Source organism: Populus euphratica, unplaced genomic scaffold (genome assembly GCF_000495115.2).
Source record: "Populus euphratica unplaced genomic scaffold, PopEup_1.0 scaffold37.1, whole genome shotgun sequence".
In the NCBI taxonomy this organism is placed as follows: Eukaryota; Viridiplantae; Streptophyta; class Magnoliopsida; order Malpighiales; family Salicaceae; genus Populus; species Populus euphratica.
This window is the reverse complement of record NW_011499909.1, coordinates 440,954-457,339: the sequence shown is the minus strand read 5'-3', so window position 1 is coordinate 457,339 and position 16,386 is coordinate 440,954. Positions and strand designations below refer to the sequence as shown.

Below are 16,386 nucleotides of genomic sequence, written 5' to 3'. Positions count from 1 at the left end.
TCTTGGAATGCCCGATTCGAGTTTGTCGATTTTGTCATAAGGAAGCTCCCGGTCATCTTCAACGTGATTGTTTTCAAAATCCCAACAGATATTCCCAACAATACACATCACATGGTACTTCTTCTAGAGTCACTGCCACTACAACTAAAGGTTCATCATCCACTGCTCCCATTGAAAAATTCTCTGCTTCTAAGTTCTAAGATAGAACAAATTCTCAAACAAGTCCTTGTTTATTTTGGTAATCCACCCTCTCTATCAGTCACACTAGATAATTCATCTTGGTTTTTTGACTCTGCCCGTTGCAGTCACATAACAGCTGGTTCCACTCCCTTTCCTACCAAACGTCATGATAGTTATACTCCATCAATTCAAACTACCAATGGTTCTCTCATGAATGTAATACATATTGGAACAATTTCAATATTAAACATCTCTCTTCCCGATATTTATTGTATTCCTAGACTCACTCTCAATCTCAAATCTGTTCGGTCTAATTGTCTTTTTCACGAAGAATAGGTAACCACCAACCAATAACATGCTCTGCTTATTCTGATAAACAACAACAGCAACAATAGTAATAAGTCAACAATAGTAATAAGTCACTGGTCATGACATCAATGTCTATCAAGCTGTGATTGGGCTTTAGGTCCAGCAATCTAGGCCTCTGGCCTTTTCCTGAAATGAAAACTTCCTGATGAAAAGAAGTTCATACACGCCCAAATTTTGCTTCAGTTGGAGGTAAATCAGACCAAACTGGTCAGATTATGGATAGGAATTTCTCAAAAGCAACGAAATTATTTTCTGAAGAAAGCAAATCAGATCAAACTTTTGAATAGAATAATTAACGGTTAATGAATAGAAATGTAAGGAAATCAAACCAATTAAACCTTCGAATGCTCTAATTAAGCCTGATCATGTTTCACAGCTTTGAGCTCCAACATAAAATTCAAACATTCGACATTCGAGATAAAATCACAGTGCTTTCACAGAGGGAGGAATATGCTAAAAACAAATAGGAGGAAGGGGATGCTCTAGCTGATAGACATAGGATTCCTACAAAGATTTCTGAAGTTCAAACCCGGGAGGAGTGACTTGGGATAGAGTTTGCTGCGTGCTACCACTGGAAAACATTCGAGTTATTTCGAAGGGAACAGAACAGAACTGCATACAAGAGTTGGACACCCAGCCTCCGCATAAAAACTACAGTAGAGTAATTAAACCCAACTAAGATATCATCTGTAAGTAACTAAACGAGGTCACATGGTCCTTAATTCCCTATGCTGCAGTCAGGCAACAACGACCCAAAGTTTAGATAGCCAAGATTAGCCATCCATTGCCTTCTGATTTTCTTTCATTTTTTGCGGCCAACACTAGAATTAGAGTTCCATTTTGTCTATTTCTTTATCGACACTTCTCGTTCTCGTTCAACTGATATTTGGATTTTTGACAGTTCCAAATGCGAGCTTTTATTAGGAAGAGTCCATTGGACTTCCATTTGCATTAAGAACTGTTGAGAAACAACGTATTGATCTTGTTACAAGATCGACAAATGATGCATCATGTGGCGTTGATGAATAATACATCAAGTTATTATATTAGATATCATCATTTAAAAATGTAGTACGCAGTCCAATCCATGAAGACAAGATCAAAGCTTCGAAAAGGTGGGTTTTCTTTTCTGTAAATGTGCCGAGACTGCCTCCATGAGATCATCAGACACAAGCATTGAAGAGTTCCAAGTAGCTACATAATCCAATCCCTGTTCCAAACTGGAGTCGCGACTTCTTAATAGAACGGCTTTTGTCCCAGTGACAGCAAGAGGCGACTTTGCTGCAATCCCTGGTAAAATCACCCTCACAACACATCATCTTCAGCAATTGTATGGTTCTAAAAACTATGAAAGTGAAGTTTGCTGACGCAGTTGCCATGTAACATGCTAACAATAACAATAACCACTAAAGCCAGTCAAAATCAATAATTTATGAGGCAGCTACCACATTTCACCACCACGCCTCAACTTACTAAAAAACATCGCAAGATACCAAAATGCAGAGTGTAGTTATGTTTGCTAATGCAAGAGAGAGAAATTGCTAAACATCATATCAGCACCAAACAAAAATCCTAATTAAACAAAACCTGCATTAGCCAACATCCTAATGCAAACATAAGCATACCCAAAACAACAAAATTTCTAGTACTCAAGTCTCATACAAACTGAGCTACGGCTTTCACATAGCCCAAACACCTCATACAGAGAAACACATTGTTTCATATACATACTCACTTGATAACTTCAATGCATATATCACATCATCATTCATCATAGACCAATACATTGTCAAAATTTTCATTTAATTTGATAATGAAGATATGGGGTTTTGCTCCAATGCAATAGCCATCATGGCTATTGCATTTGCAATTCAATTCAAAACTAATTGTCCTGATGATAATCAGGAGTGCAGCTATGCTCATAACATAGGCATTCTATCTAGACTTCCCCTAGAAAATTGTTCAAACTATCACACCATATGCAAGCATGAAACATATGCCCTAATCCACACAAAAGTCTAAATTTTACACCTACAAATAACGGTAAGAGCTAAAACCAACAAAGGATAAGACCAACTTACCCTCGGCGATGATTTTCACACCCTCATCCAATTCCTCTATAGACCCAAAAACCTGAGAAACCAAACCAAACTCCTTGGCTTCCTGACCCGAGAACCTCCGACCAGTCAAAGCCAATTCCATTGCATTACCAAATCCAACAATCCCCGGCAACCTCTGTAACTTCCCTAAATCCGCCGTTAACCCCAAATCAACTTCCTTCACCGAAAAAAAAGCATCTTTAGAACAATACCGAATGTCACAAGCTGTCACAATATCGATACCGCCACCGATACACGCTCCTTTTATCGCAGCGATCACAGGCTTCCTGCACCGCTCGATCGCCGTGATCGCGTCCTGCAGGAGCTTAATGTCTCGCCGGAGCCTCTCTCCGGATCGTCCACGATCGCCGGAATCGTTGGCGATGGAGTTTAGGGTTTTGATGTCGATACCGGAGCAGAAATGGTCTCCGGTTCCGGAGAGGACGATGACGGACGCGTTAGGGTTCTGGTCGAGGGATTGGAGAGCAATCGGGAATTCAGTGAAGAAATCACGCGATAAGGCGTTTCGCTGAGATGGACGGTTGAGATTTAATTGGAAAACACCTGAGTTAGGAGATTTTTGGAAGACATGGAGAGTTTTGTAGGGCTCCATTTCTGACTTTTGTTTGGGTTGTGAGAGTAATTTCAAGAAAACGATACAAAACTTTTAGAAGAGAAAAGGAAGGCCTCAGCTAAACGACGACGTTTCTAATGCTTATTTTCAAAAAGAAAGGGAAAAGAAGTCAAGCCCAGGTAACCAGATTCTACGTTCACGCTTCACAATGCAAACCCACATGCCAACAAATATCTTTGACAATGATCCCTAAATTTATTATATATCTCATTTCTTATTTAACCAATAATTTTGCTCATCAATAATTGAGAATTTGAGAGTTAATGCGGCCGGTGATTTCGTTTTTTTTTTAAGAAGGTGGTATATTGAAAGGGTTGGTAAAAAGAACGTGGGTGTCCGGGCCAGCTTGCGCACCACGACTAAGAAGTTGGTATATTGAAAGGATTGGTAAAAAGCAGCTAAAAGCAAAATATAATAAAAAAAAGTGGAAATAAAAAGAATCACAAAAACATTAAAAAAAAAACTATACCAAAAAAGATTCGATATGTTATGTTCAAAGCATTGATTTGGTGGTAAACCAACCTATAATATCTTAAAATCTTATAATTAAAATAATGTCAATAACCATGAAAAATTTATATGTAGATTTAAGCTAATTTAAAAGGTGATAAAGAATTAAAAAAAAAATAGCTTTGAAATACGGTTGATGATTGATTAGAAGTGTTGTGCGCAATGATATTTTATATGGATGAGATTGAAATTAATTAGTGGTTTCGGCATAAACAAAAAACCTTTCCTTTATTCGCTCGTGCATGATTAAGTTCTTGGGGGATAAGGCGTTGATGTTTCATTAGAAGAGTTGTGTACGACATTTAATTTCTTATATAGAAGCCGAGATTGAGATTAATCAATGGATCTTGTTAAGCAAAAAACTAAAATTCCTTAATTCGGTCATGATTGATGCAGTCGATGACCTCAAGAGGGGCATTAATTCAAGATTAAAAGCAAAGAACAAAGGGTGTGCCAATTATGAAATGAGTTTGAAACGTTGTTGTACAGATTAAGGAGACATGTATATATTGCAGATTTGTCTTGAGATTGCACGTAATCAAGTGATCTCCACGTCACCAGAATTCTCATAAGCTGATAAAGAGGAGATAAGAGTTTTAAAGTTGGGGAATCCAGCTTTTTATCTCCAGAAACAAAAGGTGTACATCTTCATGTTCAGCTTTATTAAATTAATCCTGTAAACGTCATCTTAACTTTTTTTAGTTGATTATGATTCTGTTTGTTACCATGTTAGTGGCTTTTTAAGGTATTTTTTTTATAAAAAAATATATTAAAATGATCTTAAAAGAATTAAAAAATATATATAAAAAAACTTTTACAAGAACGTTTTACAACAGCAGAAACAAAAGGATATTCGTGAGCTTCTTCCATAGTCCCATATCGTACATGTTACCTCACCCCACCACAACCACCTTATCACCATTCCAAAATCCAGTAATGGTGCGGTGTTCTGTCTGAAACCAACGGATGAAGACAAGGAAAATGTCGACGCTCAAAACACATCGGCAGCATCTCAGGTTGTCTTTGACTGAAACTTGAAGGTTATTACCGAGATTACATTCTCTAGCAGCTCTGACTTTACCTGCTGTTCACATTCAATTATTATACGAGATGGAAAGATGTCTTCCAGTCATCAACATGTAGCTATCAATTATGCCACGCGTATGATCATATTACCTCTTAGCTGACAGCCTCTAAATGAGTTTATTTTTGTATTTTAAAAATATTTTTTAAAAATTAAAAAATATATTTTAAATTAATATTTTTAGTATTTTTAGATTATTTTGATATATTGATATAAAAAATTATTTTTAAAAAAATAAAAAAATATTATTTTAATATATTTTCAAGTAAAAAATACTATTAAAAAAAACAACATTCACATTTTTCTTGTTTCGTTTATTTTTCGTTCTTCCTGCTGTCTGCTACATAGCATTGATTTGAACCCTTACGTTTGTTATTAATTCTCTTATTCAATCATGTCCCTTTAATCATTGAAATCGGAAGAACTACAACTGTTTGCCTAGAAAGACAGCATGACACTACATATATATATATACACACACACCTTTTCATTCAAATCAAAAGCAAACGAAGGATAAGATGTGATTGCGTTTTCACCTGCCTTTTTGTAAAGTTTGTTTACCTCGGAATTGATGGGTTTTTTAGTTTTTTTTTTTAAGATTTTAAAAGTAAAAAACAATCTAAGAAAACTTATTTAAAAATTACTCTTAAAAAACAACATATGCAACATGATGTCAAACACACCAACTCCGTTGATTCAATTTTAGATGTTTCCCTCTCTCTTTATTAAAAAGAAGATTTCCTGTTCTTGGTGAACGCCAATAGCTAAATTACTAGCAATAATTAAACAGTTAAATTTGTATTTAGGGGGGTATGATCAGTTAAGCTAGAACACTATATATACGTGATTTGGACTAAGCTTTTAACCTCAGATCTTTTATGGAAATAATTAATTAACAACAGTACCCTTTTAAAGAAACTGATAGGCAAGTGAAGAAATTCAAGCCATTGGTTAGTTAGCAGTTGGTACATTTAGCCTTAACAAGAACTACAAATTAGCTGCCAAATAAATAAATTAGCTAAATGAAGTACAGCTAAATATAAACGTAGCATATTCCTGAAATAAATGCTAACCCTAGAAAGAATAACAGCAAAGAGAGAACAGCAGAAAATTAATCATTTGTTCTTTTATGAAATAGCAAGTTCATGTATTTTGTCATCTGCTTTCTCCTTGTATAACTGCAAAAACAGATGGCTTGGAGGAGAATAAAGCGAGATCCCCTCCATAACACGACATGTATTATAAGCCTAAATGCTTACATAAAACATACATGCACACACCACACTGCTGGCTATAAAACAAAAAACAGAAATACTGTAACTTAAGCTGACGTGTCAATGCGTGTTTGGTTTTTTTCTTTTTCCTTTTGTTTTCGTTTGAGAGGATTCAAGAAGACTAGAGAAGAAGATTTGTAGGAGGAGAGATCGAAACGGCTAAAAAGAAAAGAAGAGCTGTGGAGAAGTCACGTGAATTAAGCTTTGTATTAGGGGATAGCTTTGCTGTATGTTAGAAACGTAAGAGCCTCGACACATTCTTCACTGATCCATCCCACTCTCTGTCAGGGTGCGTGCAATGTATGATCCTCCACAAAGACCACTGCTAGTGCATCTAATTAAATGTCATTGAATTCATGTTAAGTAAATTCTACTGTTGATTAATTAGACCCAAATCAACAATTATAACCAAGGAGTGAAACTTTTCCCTGTAAAGGTGGTGTTCTTAAGAATAAAAAAATTATTGTATGCATGCTCATTAATTGGGTCCGAAATGTAAGCACGCGAGGAGGAGGGTACGTGGGAAAAGGAAAGGTAATTTGTGTAAAATGAATTTGGGCTACGCCACCTACTAATTCTCCACTTGTCATGCAACAAGAATGAGTTCAATACGCACACTCTCCTGTATAGTTTTTCACATGTAAATCAACAGTGTGAATTTTGTGTGTATATAAAGGGTTCTCAAAACTTTGGCTTGCATGAGATCATTGAGAGAAGGGGGAGCTTTAGGTAGCGAGTGATTCTTAGACACAGAAAGCAAGGGATCCTTAATTTGCCTGAGGCCCTCTGCTTCTTCTGTTTCTTAGTTTCCACATATAGAGAGGTTCTAGTTTGGTGTTAATTTATTGAGGAGGAATTAGTTCAGATGGCAGTGATGAACATGCAGCATCCTTTGGCATTTACATTCGGCATCCTCGGTATATTATGCACCATCTTTTTCCTTTCATTAATGAGGAAAAATTTAAAGAGTTTAGCCTGAAAATCAATGCATACAAATAAACAGAAAGAAAGCTAGCTGTGGGAAACACAACTTCCTCCCTTTTCTTCCTCCCTTTACATGATCGATACTTGCAAAACGTTTATCTTTAGCATCCTCTCAGTAGTTAATCTCCTTTAGGTTCGTGGTATTGTCAACAGTTAGCTAGCTAACTTCTAGATTTGCAATCTACTCACATCTTCTTCTTCTTCTTCAACGTTTTGTCACGCAATTATAATGCTACTTAAGTAATATGGCAAAGATGTCAATTAGTTGTCCTAATTCTATGTACTTGTAGTTGTTGGTTTCCAGATATATAGTTATTTGCTTTGCTAGTAATAATGCCAATAGATCCTTAATTCTTCTAATAATTAATGTATATATGTGAACTCGATAATAAAATCACGATCTACCTTCCTCGTTATTCGAGTATATATTATTTGTTTTGTAACCAAAAAAAGTAAGATTGTTCTACCTGTACTCCTTTCCTTTCCTGAAACTAACCTTTGCTAAAAATAATTAAGGGGAAAGTGATCATATGTTAGAGATCTTCTCCTGACACCTTATAAAGAATTTAGAAGAAAAACAAGGACAAAGAAAGAAAACAAGAAAAATCTTATTGCCAATCCTAGTTATGCTCACCCATTCTTTCTCTGATCATCAAGATGTTGCTCCATGTTGTTGTTAATTTTTATGGATGACTAGCTGACTAATCGGTAAAATTCTCTTATGCATGATGACAGGTAACATTATCTCATTCATGGTATACCTGGCTCCAGTGTAAGTATATATTGTGCTTGAGTTTGTGTTTCTTCGCTTGTTGTTCTTGATTATGCAAATCCAATGAAGAAAATATTAAATAGCTATTTTTTCTTACAGGCCAACATTTATCAGGATTTTAAGGAAAAAATCAACAGAAGATTTCCAATCATTGCCTTATCTCGTGGCATTGTTTAGTTCTATGCTTTGGCTCTACTATGCAATGCTCAAAAACGATGCAATTCTTCTTGTCACCATCAACTCATTTGGATGTGTCATAGAGAGTATTTACATTGCCATTTATATCGCTTATGCAACAAGAGAGAGCAGGGTATAAATGCATGATTTATCAATTGCTACCACTGCTTTATTCAAGATTTAACTTGTAATATCAATAATCCATTTTAATGATATAACTTGAGTTTTGGGATGCAGGTCTCAACAATCAAATTGCTTGTTTCTATGAACATGGGGTTATTCTCGTTGATCCTTCTCCTTACACATTTTCTAGCAAGTGGTTCAACTCGTGTCAAGGCTCTAGGTTGGCTTTGTGTTGCCTTCTCTGTATGCGTTTTTGCAGCACCCTTAAGCATTGTGGTGAGTTTGACTTCAGAGTACTGAACTACAACTTCATAATTTTAGCTAGCTTCATGTTTTTCACCTATCATTCATTTGTTTTTTTGTAGAAACAAATCATTCGAACAAAAAGCGTTGAGTTCATGCCGTTCACCTTGTCATTTTTCCTTACTTTGAGCGCTGTCATGTGGTTTGCTTATGGCCTTTTCATCAAGGACTTGTGTGTTGCTGTAAGTGATTTCTATGCATTATTTTCGAAAAATATTAAAAAGAAATCCACCTCTTTCATTTAAGCTCAGCCGTTAAATTAATCTGTTTGTTTCCATGTGAATTCGCAGCTTCCGAACATCTTGGGCTTCGTCTTGGGGCTACTTCAGATGCTGCTGTATGGAATCTACAGAAATGCAAAGAAAAAGAAGATACCAGCTGAAATCTTGAAGAGCAGTGTCATACTAAGCACATTAGGGGCTTCTGAAGTTTATCCAGTTGATGCTCAACCTGATGTGAGTGCAGCGGAGCATGACCAAACAGAGGAGTCTAAGGAGAATGAGAAAAGCACGGATGCTTCCCACGATGACCTCCAATCAAATGAATGTGCAGTTTGAGCCACCTGTATTTATTTATTATGGCCTCGTTACAATCTTCCTCACTGATGATCATGTCATGCCATTGATCCCCTACCAGTTGCATTAATTTCATGCCGTACACTCTGTATGAGTGAGATGTGTCTGCTTCCCTCTTGATATAAGGATCAAAAGCAGTACAAAATGCTTATTTTGTTTGTTTGTTTGTTTGTTTTAACATGTTAGTGAGCTTACTTGGGAACACTGGGTAAAACAGACCATACAGCTTAAATTAGGCTTCACTTTATTAAAATAGATGCGTGGCCTAGCTAGCTTGCAGCCTCTTGTGAGCCCAATTTCATGCGGTCTTTTCTGATTGACCCTTGATTTTGGGCAGGCCATGTGATATTCTGGTTGCCATATAAAACACTTCAACCAGAAGGCCACATGTTGAAGGTTCGTGAGTTCCGTTTCGTTATTGGCATGACTTCCTCCTTGTGATCTCTCTTTTATGAACGAACTTCCCTGTCATCTAAAGCAACACAACAGGCACTTCCATACTGATAAAACATGGTACACCTGGGACCAGGGTATGGGTAAAACTTGTACATTTCCAAGTCATATTCCAGTAAAGAGCAGCTCTGGGAAAAATGGTAAGTGGTCATTGACAGGGGAAGGAGGGTTTATTCTGTTAAACGGATGCATCGAGTCTTTTTCACCTTGACAAGAAATATTTTAAATGCAAAGATTGTTTTGTGCTCTGGTAAAATATTTGTGAAAGAATGCATCACGAGATTACCACATCAATTAGTTGATAAAATTATGTTCACTGGCCGGTAAAATGTCGTCGAAGAAGACTACAGAGTACAGACAGCTGAAATGTTTATGCTTGGAAGGAACCTCCAAGAGCAAGAACATGACCCAGACGTCTTTAACTCTCAAAATTTTTTGAATACGTCTTGTTCTTTTCTTGCTCTCCTAGATGATAATGTACACTCTCAGATTATGCTTTTCTTCGTTATCATCATCTTCTTGTTCTATGTTTCAACATAAAGAACACTAACTGGCACCAAATCCCTTACAAGCAGCAAAGCAAAGCTTAAATTTCCGATGTTTCTTCTTCACTCGGTGATGGTGACTGAAGTGCAGGAAACTAAACAGTTAGGAAATATGATGCCAGGCATCATTATAATATTTGTGTATTATCCATTGCTGCCATCAAAACTTCCTTGAGCATTTTGGCGTTGTTTCTCTCTCCAATTTTCTCCCCACATCTTGGCCTCAGCGACTGCTCGTTCCCTATCTAAATCCCTGTTTACCATCTTAGCAGTTTCTCTTGGTGAGTCCTCTTTCTCGGACCCATCCAAGTCCCATCTGCGTCCCGATCCTCCACCTTCCTCATTCCTTGATAACTGTCCACCTCTCTCATCTCTCTGTCTTTTTTCATCCCTGTCCCCTGAACCTCTGTGGCCATGACCATTAGGTTCATAAGCCTGGTTTGCTAAATAAGAAAGTGCAGTGACCACATCCCCAATGAGAGGTCGCGCAGCAGCCTGCTCCTGGATGCACATGGATGCCACAGCCAGAGCCTGGTAGAGTCCTCTCATTGGATAACGTCCCTGCAGCCGTGGATCTGCCAATTTTGAGAATTTCCTGCGATCACTGAATAATGGACGTGCCTGCATAATGGTAACAGCTCCTCCATCAAAACACAATTATCACATAAGCATAGGAAAAATGTACAGACAAAAAGATCATAGAGAATGGGCTAAACTGCAGAATGGTCAAAGTTAATTACCCATGCGACCAGGTTCTGTTCTCCGTGTGGTTGAGCGCTGTCAATTGCTTTACGACCAGTTATCAGCTCTAAGAACACTACCCCAAAACTGTAGACGTCAGATTTTACAGTCAATTGTCCTGTCATGGCATACTCAGGAGCACAGTAACCATAAGTGCCCATAACCCTGGTGGAAACATGTGATTTGTCCCCAGTGGGGCCAAGCTTTGCAAGCCCAAAATCAGAAAGCTTTGGATGAAATCCTTCTTCCAGTAAAATGTTGGATGACTTGAAATCCCGATAAATAACAGGAGGGCTTGCTTTATCATGCAGGTATTCCAAACCTTTGGCTGCACCAGCCGCTATCTTCATTCTTGTGTTCCAATCTAGTGGTTCCTTCTCAGGTGGAAGATCTACAGAAGGATCCATCAACCAGTGAGTTAAATAAAATAAATAGCCATTATTTCCTCTTAATAATGTGTAATTTAATTGTCAAAAAATATGAAATATGTTCAGTGAAAAGCAACTCCAGAATTGTAGTGCACACACCAAGCATTAACTTCAATCAACACTATCCTAAAATCTCAAGCATGAAACGTCATTTTCCTTATGTGCGCATATTTGACATTTCAATAACCTCCCATGTTCATATATCAACATCTGCCTCTTTATTTGATGATGTGACCATCATGTCCCTTATAAATTTTACTTCCTATTCCAAATTATTCAAATTGCAACAGACACAATCTTTGATATTTGAAGCTGTTATTCAAAGAAACCAACCAATGAATTGAGAGTCCATAAATATTAATGTGGACGGTCAATCTATCTGAATGATAAGCCAATGAGTATCACTAAGCAGTAAATTCTGCTTCTAATATCTCAAAAATAAACTCGTCAATTAAGAAAATGAAATAAGGACTCTGATATTTATTTAGTGCATTACCTCAGAAATCAGAACAACCTTGTACAACTAAACTAACTTATTTGAACAAAATTTTACTCTGATCAAATGCTAGTTTTATGATGAAAGATATTCCACTTTCACTCTCTATGCTATGATCTCATTGACAATAAAATCCACCTCAGAAACCAGAATAAATCCAACAATGTTAATGGAATGTTTCAATGCTGTTAAAGATGAGCTAAACAAAATGAAGAGATAGAAAGACAAGAGAACATGCATCATGATTTCTACCCACCACTGAGTTTTTCATTAAAGAAAATCAGTATCACCTACAAGGAAGCGGGAGGAGAAAGAGAGATCATGATACCTCCTCTAACCATAATTAGTGGAGAAAGGTCATTGGTTTAATAAGTCATCAAGGATGTCCCTACTAGATTCTCCAATAACCTGACATGACCATGCTCTTCTTTGCTTTAACCAACCTCAAATTAAAAAGCTTACATGATGCTTCATAGCTGGTCCTATCTTTGAAATTTTTCTTTGGAATATTTATCACTTTGATGACTCAGCATTGTAGAGTAATTTTATTTTGAAAGTTCAATGATTGGGTTAACACTGATAGTAACTTCAGAGGAGCTAGTGTACCTTGATAATACAAATAATTGAGAGAGAAATGATACAAAAATTAAAATTGAAGATTTAGAAATCCAAGTAATGTTACCGTGAAGGTGATCTTCCAACGATCCCAAGGGCATAAATTCATAGACAAGGAGCCGCTGATCCCCATCAGCACAATAGCCAATCAGGTTCACAAGGTTTGGATGATGTAAAAGGCTCAGCATGAGAACCTCCACTAGAAATTCCCTATTACCCTGGAGCCCATTCCTATCCAATCGTTTGACAGCAACAACCTGTGAAAAAATAGGAAGTGAGTAGAAATTAAAAAAATCAACTATGTCCACCACTCTCAAAAGCTGATGCCCTCATGTTAGTTCATCAACGTATAATGGGAATGTCAAAAAACTTCTGACCAGAAACCCACCAGACTTTCACTAAGGCATCATAAATTTAAGCTTCGCAGAAAGAGCAAAACTATTTGTTGCCAAAATCAATCCCATCTGCTGCCTTCCCTAAAAAATTATTAATTTCAAGCAACAACGGCAGCCAGGAATGGATTCAATGTCAGTTAAACAACAAAGAAAAACTTAAGGAATAAGTGTTTGGTCAATGTTTAACTGGCCTCAAATTAAAAACGATACCATCAATGACTCATTAGATTATTAGCATATCAATGGCTCCATACAGATATAAAAATTGATTCCACAAACTTCAGAGTCAAGGATACCAAAGATGGATTAATTAGTGTGTACATATGAGATCGTCAAGAACTATATGGTTCTAAAATCACTGCAAAGAGTTTAACAACCATGCTGATCTAATGGTGATTTAACAAAGCTTTAATCCTTGTCACCCAATTAAGGGACTGTAATAAACAAAGACAGGTCCTCATAACTTGATATTTCTATCCTCATCTAAGTTGAAAAGTAAAGGAGAAAACAATTAAGAATCGATTTCTTGTGCTAAACTGTGAATGAAGTAGGTTGGATAGGTATCCTGTGATAATAAACCCATAACAAAAGAAAATATATCTCGTTTACATTTTGCCTTCACAACTGCAAATAGTAAATTGATCATATATCTCTTAGCAGTGACTGATTTTGTAGTCTTCTTTTCTGCTGTATCCAGTTGTTCAGTGGCTTTAATTTACTTTCAAGTGATTACAAATAGTATTTAAGCTTGGAATCAGTCTTGTATCGAATTTAAATATATTTGCTTAGGATCCTGGGGATCTTTGTGTTGTTTTACTTCATCCCTCTCATTATTTCAAGCACGATAATTCATTGACAAAAAATAGGTGGTCTAAAATCAGTGCTTATAGGTCTGTTAATCAGATGGGGGGGGGGAAGAAGAAGAATTTACCTGACCGGTGCTCTCAAGACACCCTTTATATACACGTCCAAATCCCCCTTCACCTAAGAAACACTCCGGCATAAAATTCTTGGTTGCAGCTGCGAGTTCACGAAAAGCAAAAATTTGAGCAGCTATATTGACACCAGGTGCATCCTTTGGACTTGGCAATTGCCTTTTGGATTGTCCTCCATTGCTTCTTGGTCTGAGCCTGTCAGATCCTGTAAATTCCATCAAAACAAAGAACTCAGATCGATAAAAAAAAAAAAAATTCATTTACTTTCAACTAGGCATTATAAGATTAAGAATTTCAGTCCTCAAATTCAGTGAGATCAATAGAACAGTTGCATAGCAATGGTCATGAATTGAACCTCCAATAAATGATGGTTCCAAAGAGACAATTGATAATTGAATTAAGTTACTAATACCCCCACCCAATATCTCCAACCTTCTAATCACCGATCAGATCCAAACCGAATGCTCGAATACTTCACCAAAGAATGAAAAACTCTTTACAAGCTGCATGAAAATCCAGTGGGGTCTACCAGAACCAATCTAAAGTCTATCATTCTAGAATTTCATCATCAAGTACTCGTAATAAAATAGGATAAAAGAAAAGGCAAAGCAAGTGCTATTGATGTGATATCGACAAACATTACAAAATCAGAAAGTAACCAGATCAGATCAAGCAATGACAAATATGAAGAAACAGCTAATTCATAAAAAGCAAAGAAATTGATTATAAAAAAGAAATAAAACGAAAACTAACCAGAAGACAACTTGGAGATGTTAGAAGGAACAATAGGCAAAGTTTGCTTCAGAGCATCAGATTGTTTCTGTCGATTCAGCTCCTTTTCTTCCCTTGAATCAAAACAAGGAAAACAGCCCATCTCCAGAAATCCAATAACAAAGCGTTTCACAAATCCTTAAACTTACAGGAGCAATCCAAAACTCAAATCAGAGCTTCATTACTCTAAAAAACATTTGCCTTCTTATTCTTCTTCTTTTCCCATTTGATATATAATATTTCACACAAATCCCATCAAAAGAATCATGGAATGGAATTATAACGGTCAGGATAATATTAACTTCTCCATCTCCATCCGATGAGTCAAAACGACAAAGTAAAGGAATCGAGAAGTTGAAGAAACACCAATCGCAATAACAGAGAGAGAATATGAAGAGACTTTATTTTATCAAGAACCAAAAAGAAAAAACCTTTTCTTGGGTGCCTGTCATTCCTTGCTTATGAGGAGAGCGAGAGGGGGGATTGTTGGCAGTGAGAGACAGAGAGAGAATAGAACGTAAGAAGACAGAAGCCGGCTCATGTCTACACTAACCACTAACTGTATACGTTCCAACTTTATACAGAGATAGAGAGGTTGTGTAAGTATCTCTCTCTACACTCTACCCCTCTCTTCTTGCCTGTCTTTGACCGCTATTAAATTTTACAATTTCTTTTTATTTTATTTTTTATCCATAGTGTGCGAGTCTGGATATTCATACCGCTTAAGCAGTGAAATTTTTGTTACCATGTTGGCTTTGGATTTTCATTAGAAGATCATAACGTAAACGGTGTGAACTGACGAGAGAACTAATTATAAAAGGTCAAATGGCGGGACTGACGGAGGAAACAAGAAGATTTAATTCCATTGTTTTGTTTTGCAGGTCGTGAAGTCACTCGTAACGGAACTTTTTTTTCCTTGTAGTTAGGTGCATGATCAACCTTGCACCGCTTGCCTGCACGTCCTCAGGGACTTAAACAATGTTTTACTCGTAGTTTTTAAATCCAATTTGGAGGTTGATTATACGTTACGTGGGTTGTCTCGGTTATTTAGGTTAATTTGATTTTTTTACTTTATAAAATATTAAAAATAAATTTTTTTAAAGAAATGGAAACAAATTAATAGTTCTGACTAAAATTTTTTATGAATAGATATTGGATGAATCCAAATTTTAATTAAGTCAAATCCCTTTCTATTTTTATTAAAACTTATCCTAGTTTAGGTGTTGGGTCACCTAAATCACATGTTAACCTATTGGTTCAAGTTTGAAAACAGTAATTTAACCATATTGTATTATTTGGAAACTAGTTTTTTCTTGATGATTAGTCAAAATCTATTTTTATTTAATTTTTTAACTATTAAGATAATTATTTAAAAAAACATTGATAATTTAAATTATAGAGTAAAATGTATTTATTCTATTAAAATTGTATCTTCTTTGTAATTCAATTTTTTTATTTAACTAAAACATGCTTTTTTTTATCAATATCAACAACTTTTCAATACATTACAATAATTAAAATAACAAATCATTAAAATCCAAAGCCCTTTAAACTCAATTTTCAAATTGTTTTCACTTTAAAATACACTAGAAGCAAACCTTAGTAATACTATTCTCTACTTTAAAAACCTAAATTAGACTAATTAAAAGAATTATATACTCTGATTTACTTTTCAAAATATATTCAAAAAGTAAATCAACTTCCATTTAACTTTTCTTTTTAAGATGAATCTATTAATATTAAAATTATTTTTTTATACTCTATATATGGTTGATCAAAGTTTTTTTTTTATTTTTTTCTGATGATTTTCTCTTTCATATCTTATAACTATGAACTAAAACACAATGAAATGTTTTTTTTAAATAAAAAATCAAAACAATATTGTTTTAACTAAAATAAAATCAATAAATTTTACCTCGGGTT

At 35.8% G+C, this 16,386-nt stretch overlaps 3 protein-coding genes across 3 annotated transcripts; 1 reads left to right on the top strand and 2 right to left on the bottom strand.

Moving 5' to 3' along the window:
* Positions 1-1,464: 1,464 nt before the first annotated feature.
* On the bottom strand, positions 1,465-3,349 carry DCI1 (delta(3,5),delta(2,4)-dienoyl-CoA isomerase 1). Its single transcript, XM_011037828.1, has 2 exons — positions 2,631-3,349; positions 1,465-1,839 (listed from the first exon to the last, which is right to left on the bottom strand). Exons 1-2 carry the CDS (start codon positions 3,259-3,261, stop codon positions 1,649-1,651), a joined length of 822 nt encoding a protein of 273 aa, XP_011036130.1. The 5' UTR covers positions 3,262-3,349; the 3' UTR covers positions 1,465-1,648.
* Positions 3,350-6,830: 3,481 nt separating this feature from the next.
* On the top strand, positions 6,831-9,243 carry LOC105133735 (bidirectional sugar transporter SWEET15-like). Its single transcript, XM_011037827.1, has 6 exons — positions 6,831-7,067; positions 7,870-7,906; positions 8,006-8,216; positions 8,321-8,482; positions 8,572-8,691; positions 8,800-9,243. Exons 1-6 carry the CDS (start codon positions 7,016-7,018, stop codon positions 9,064-9,066), a joined length of 849 nt encoding a protein of 282 aa, XP_011036129.1. The 5' UTR covers positions 6,831-7,015; the 3' UTR covers positions 9,067-9,243.
* A 576-nt stretch (positions 9,244-9,819) lies between these two features.
* LOC105133734 (serine/threonine-protein kinase PBS1-like) lies at positions 9,820-15,095 on the bottom strand. Its single transcript, XM_011037826.1, has 5 exons — positions 14,446-15,095; positions 13,689-13,897; positions 12,430-12,619; positions 10,823-11,214; positions 9,820-10,703 (listed from the first exon to the last, which is right to left on the bottom strand). The coding sequence occupies exons 1-5, from the start codon at positions 14,564-14,566 to the stop codon at positions 10,227-10,229; spliced, it is 1,389 nt and encodes a 462-aa protein (XP_011036128.1). The 5' UTR covers positions 14,567-15,095; the 3' UTR covers positions 9,820-10,226.
* Between the last annotated feature and the right edge of the window lie 1,291 nt (positions 15,096-16,386).

Bases quoted from the DNA above. Each gene is read 5' to 3' on its own strand.
- DCI1 (XM_011037828.1), bottom strand. From the start codon at position 3,261: ATGGAGCCCTACAAAACTCTCCATGTCTTCCAAAAATCTCCTAACTCA. The intron at 1,840-2,630 runs GTAAGTTGGTCT...TGATTTTACCAG, and splicing joins TGTGAAAATCATCGCCGAGG to GGATTGCAGCAAAGTCGCCT.
- LOC105133735 (XM_011037827.1), top strand. From the start codon at position 7,016: ATGGCAGTGATGAACATGCAGCATCCTTTGGCATTTACATTCGGCATC. The intron at 8,483-8,571 runs GTGAGTTTGACT...GTTTTTTTGTAG, and splicing joins CAGCACCCTTAAGCATTGTG to AAACAAATCATTCGAACAAA. The intron at 8,692-8,799 runs GTAAGTGATTTC...GTGAATTCGCAG, and splicing joins TCAAGGACTTGTGTGTTGCT to CTTCCGAACATCTTGGGCTT.
- LOC105133734 (XM_011037826.1), bottom strand. From the start codon at position 14,566: ATGGGCTGTTTTCCTTGTTTTGATTCAAGGGAAGAAAAGGAGCTGAAT. The intron at 13,898-14,445 runs GTTAGTTTTCGT...TGGAATTTACAG, and splicing joins CATCTCCAAGTTGTCTTCTG to GATCTGACAGGCTCAGACCA. The intron at 12,620-13,688 runs GTAAATTCTTCT...ATTTTTTCACAG, and splicing joins GTCTTGAGAGCACCGGTCAG to GTTGTTGCTGTCAAACGATT.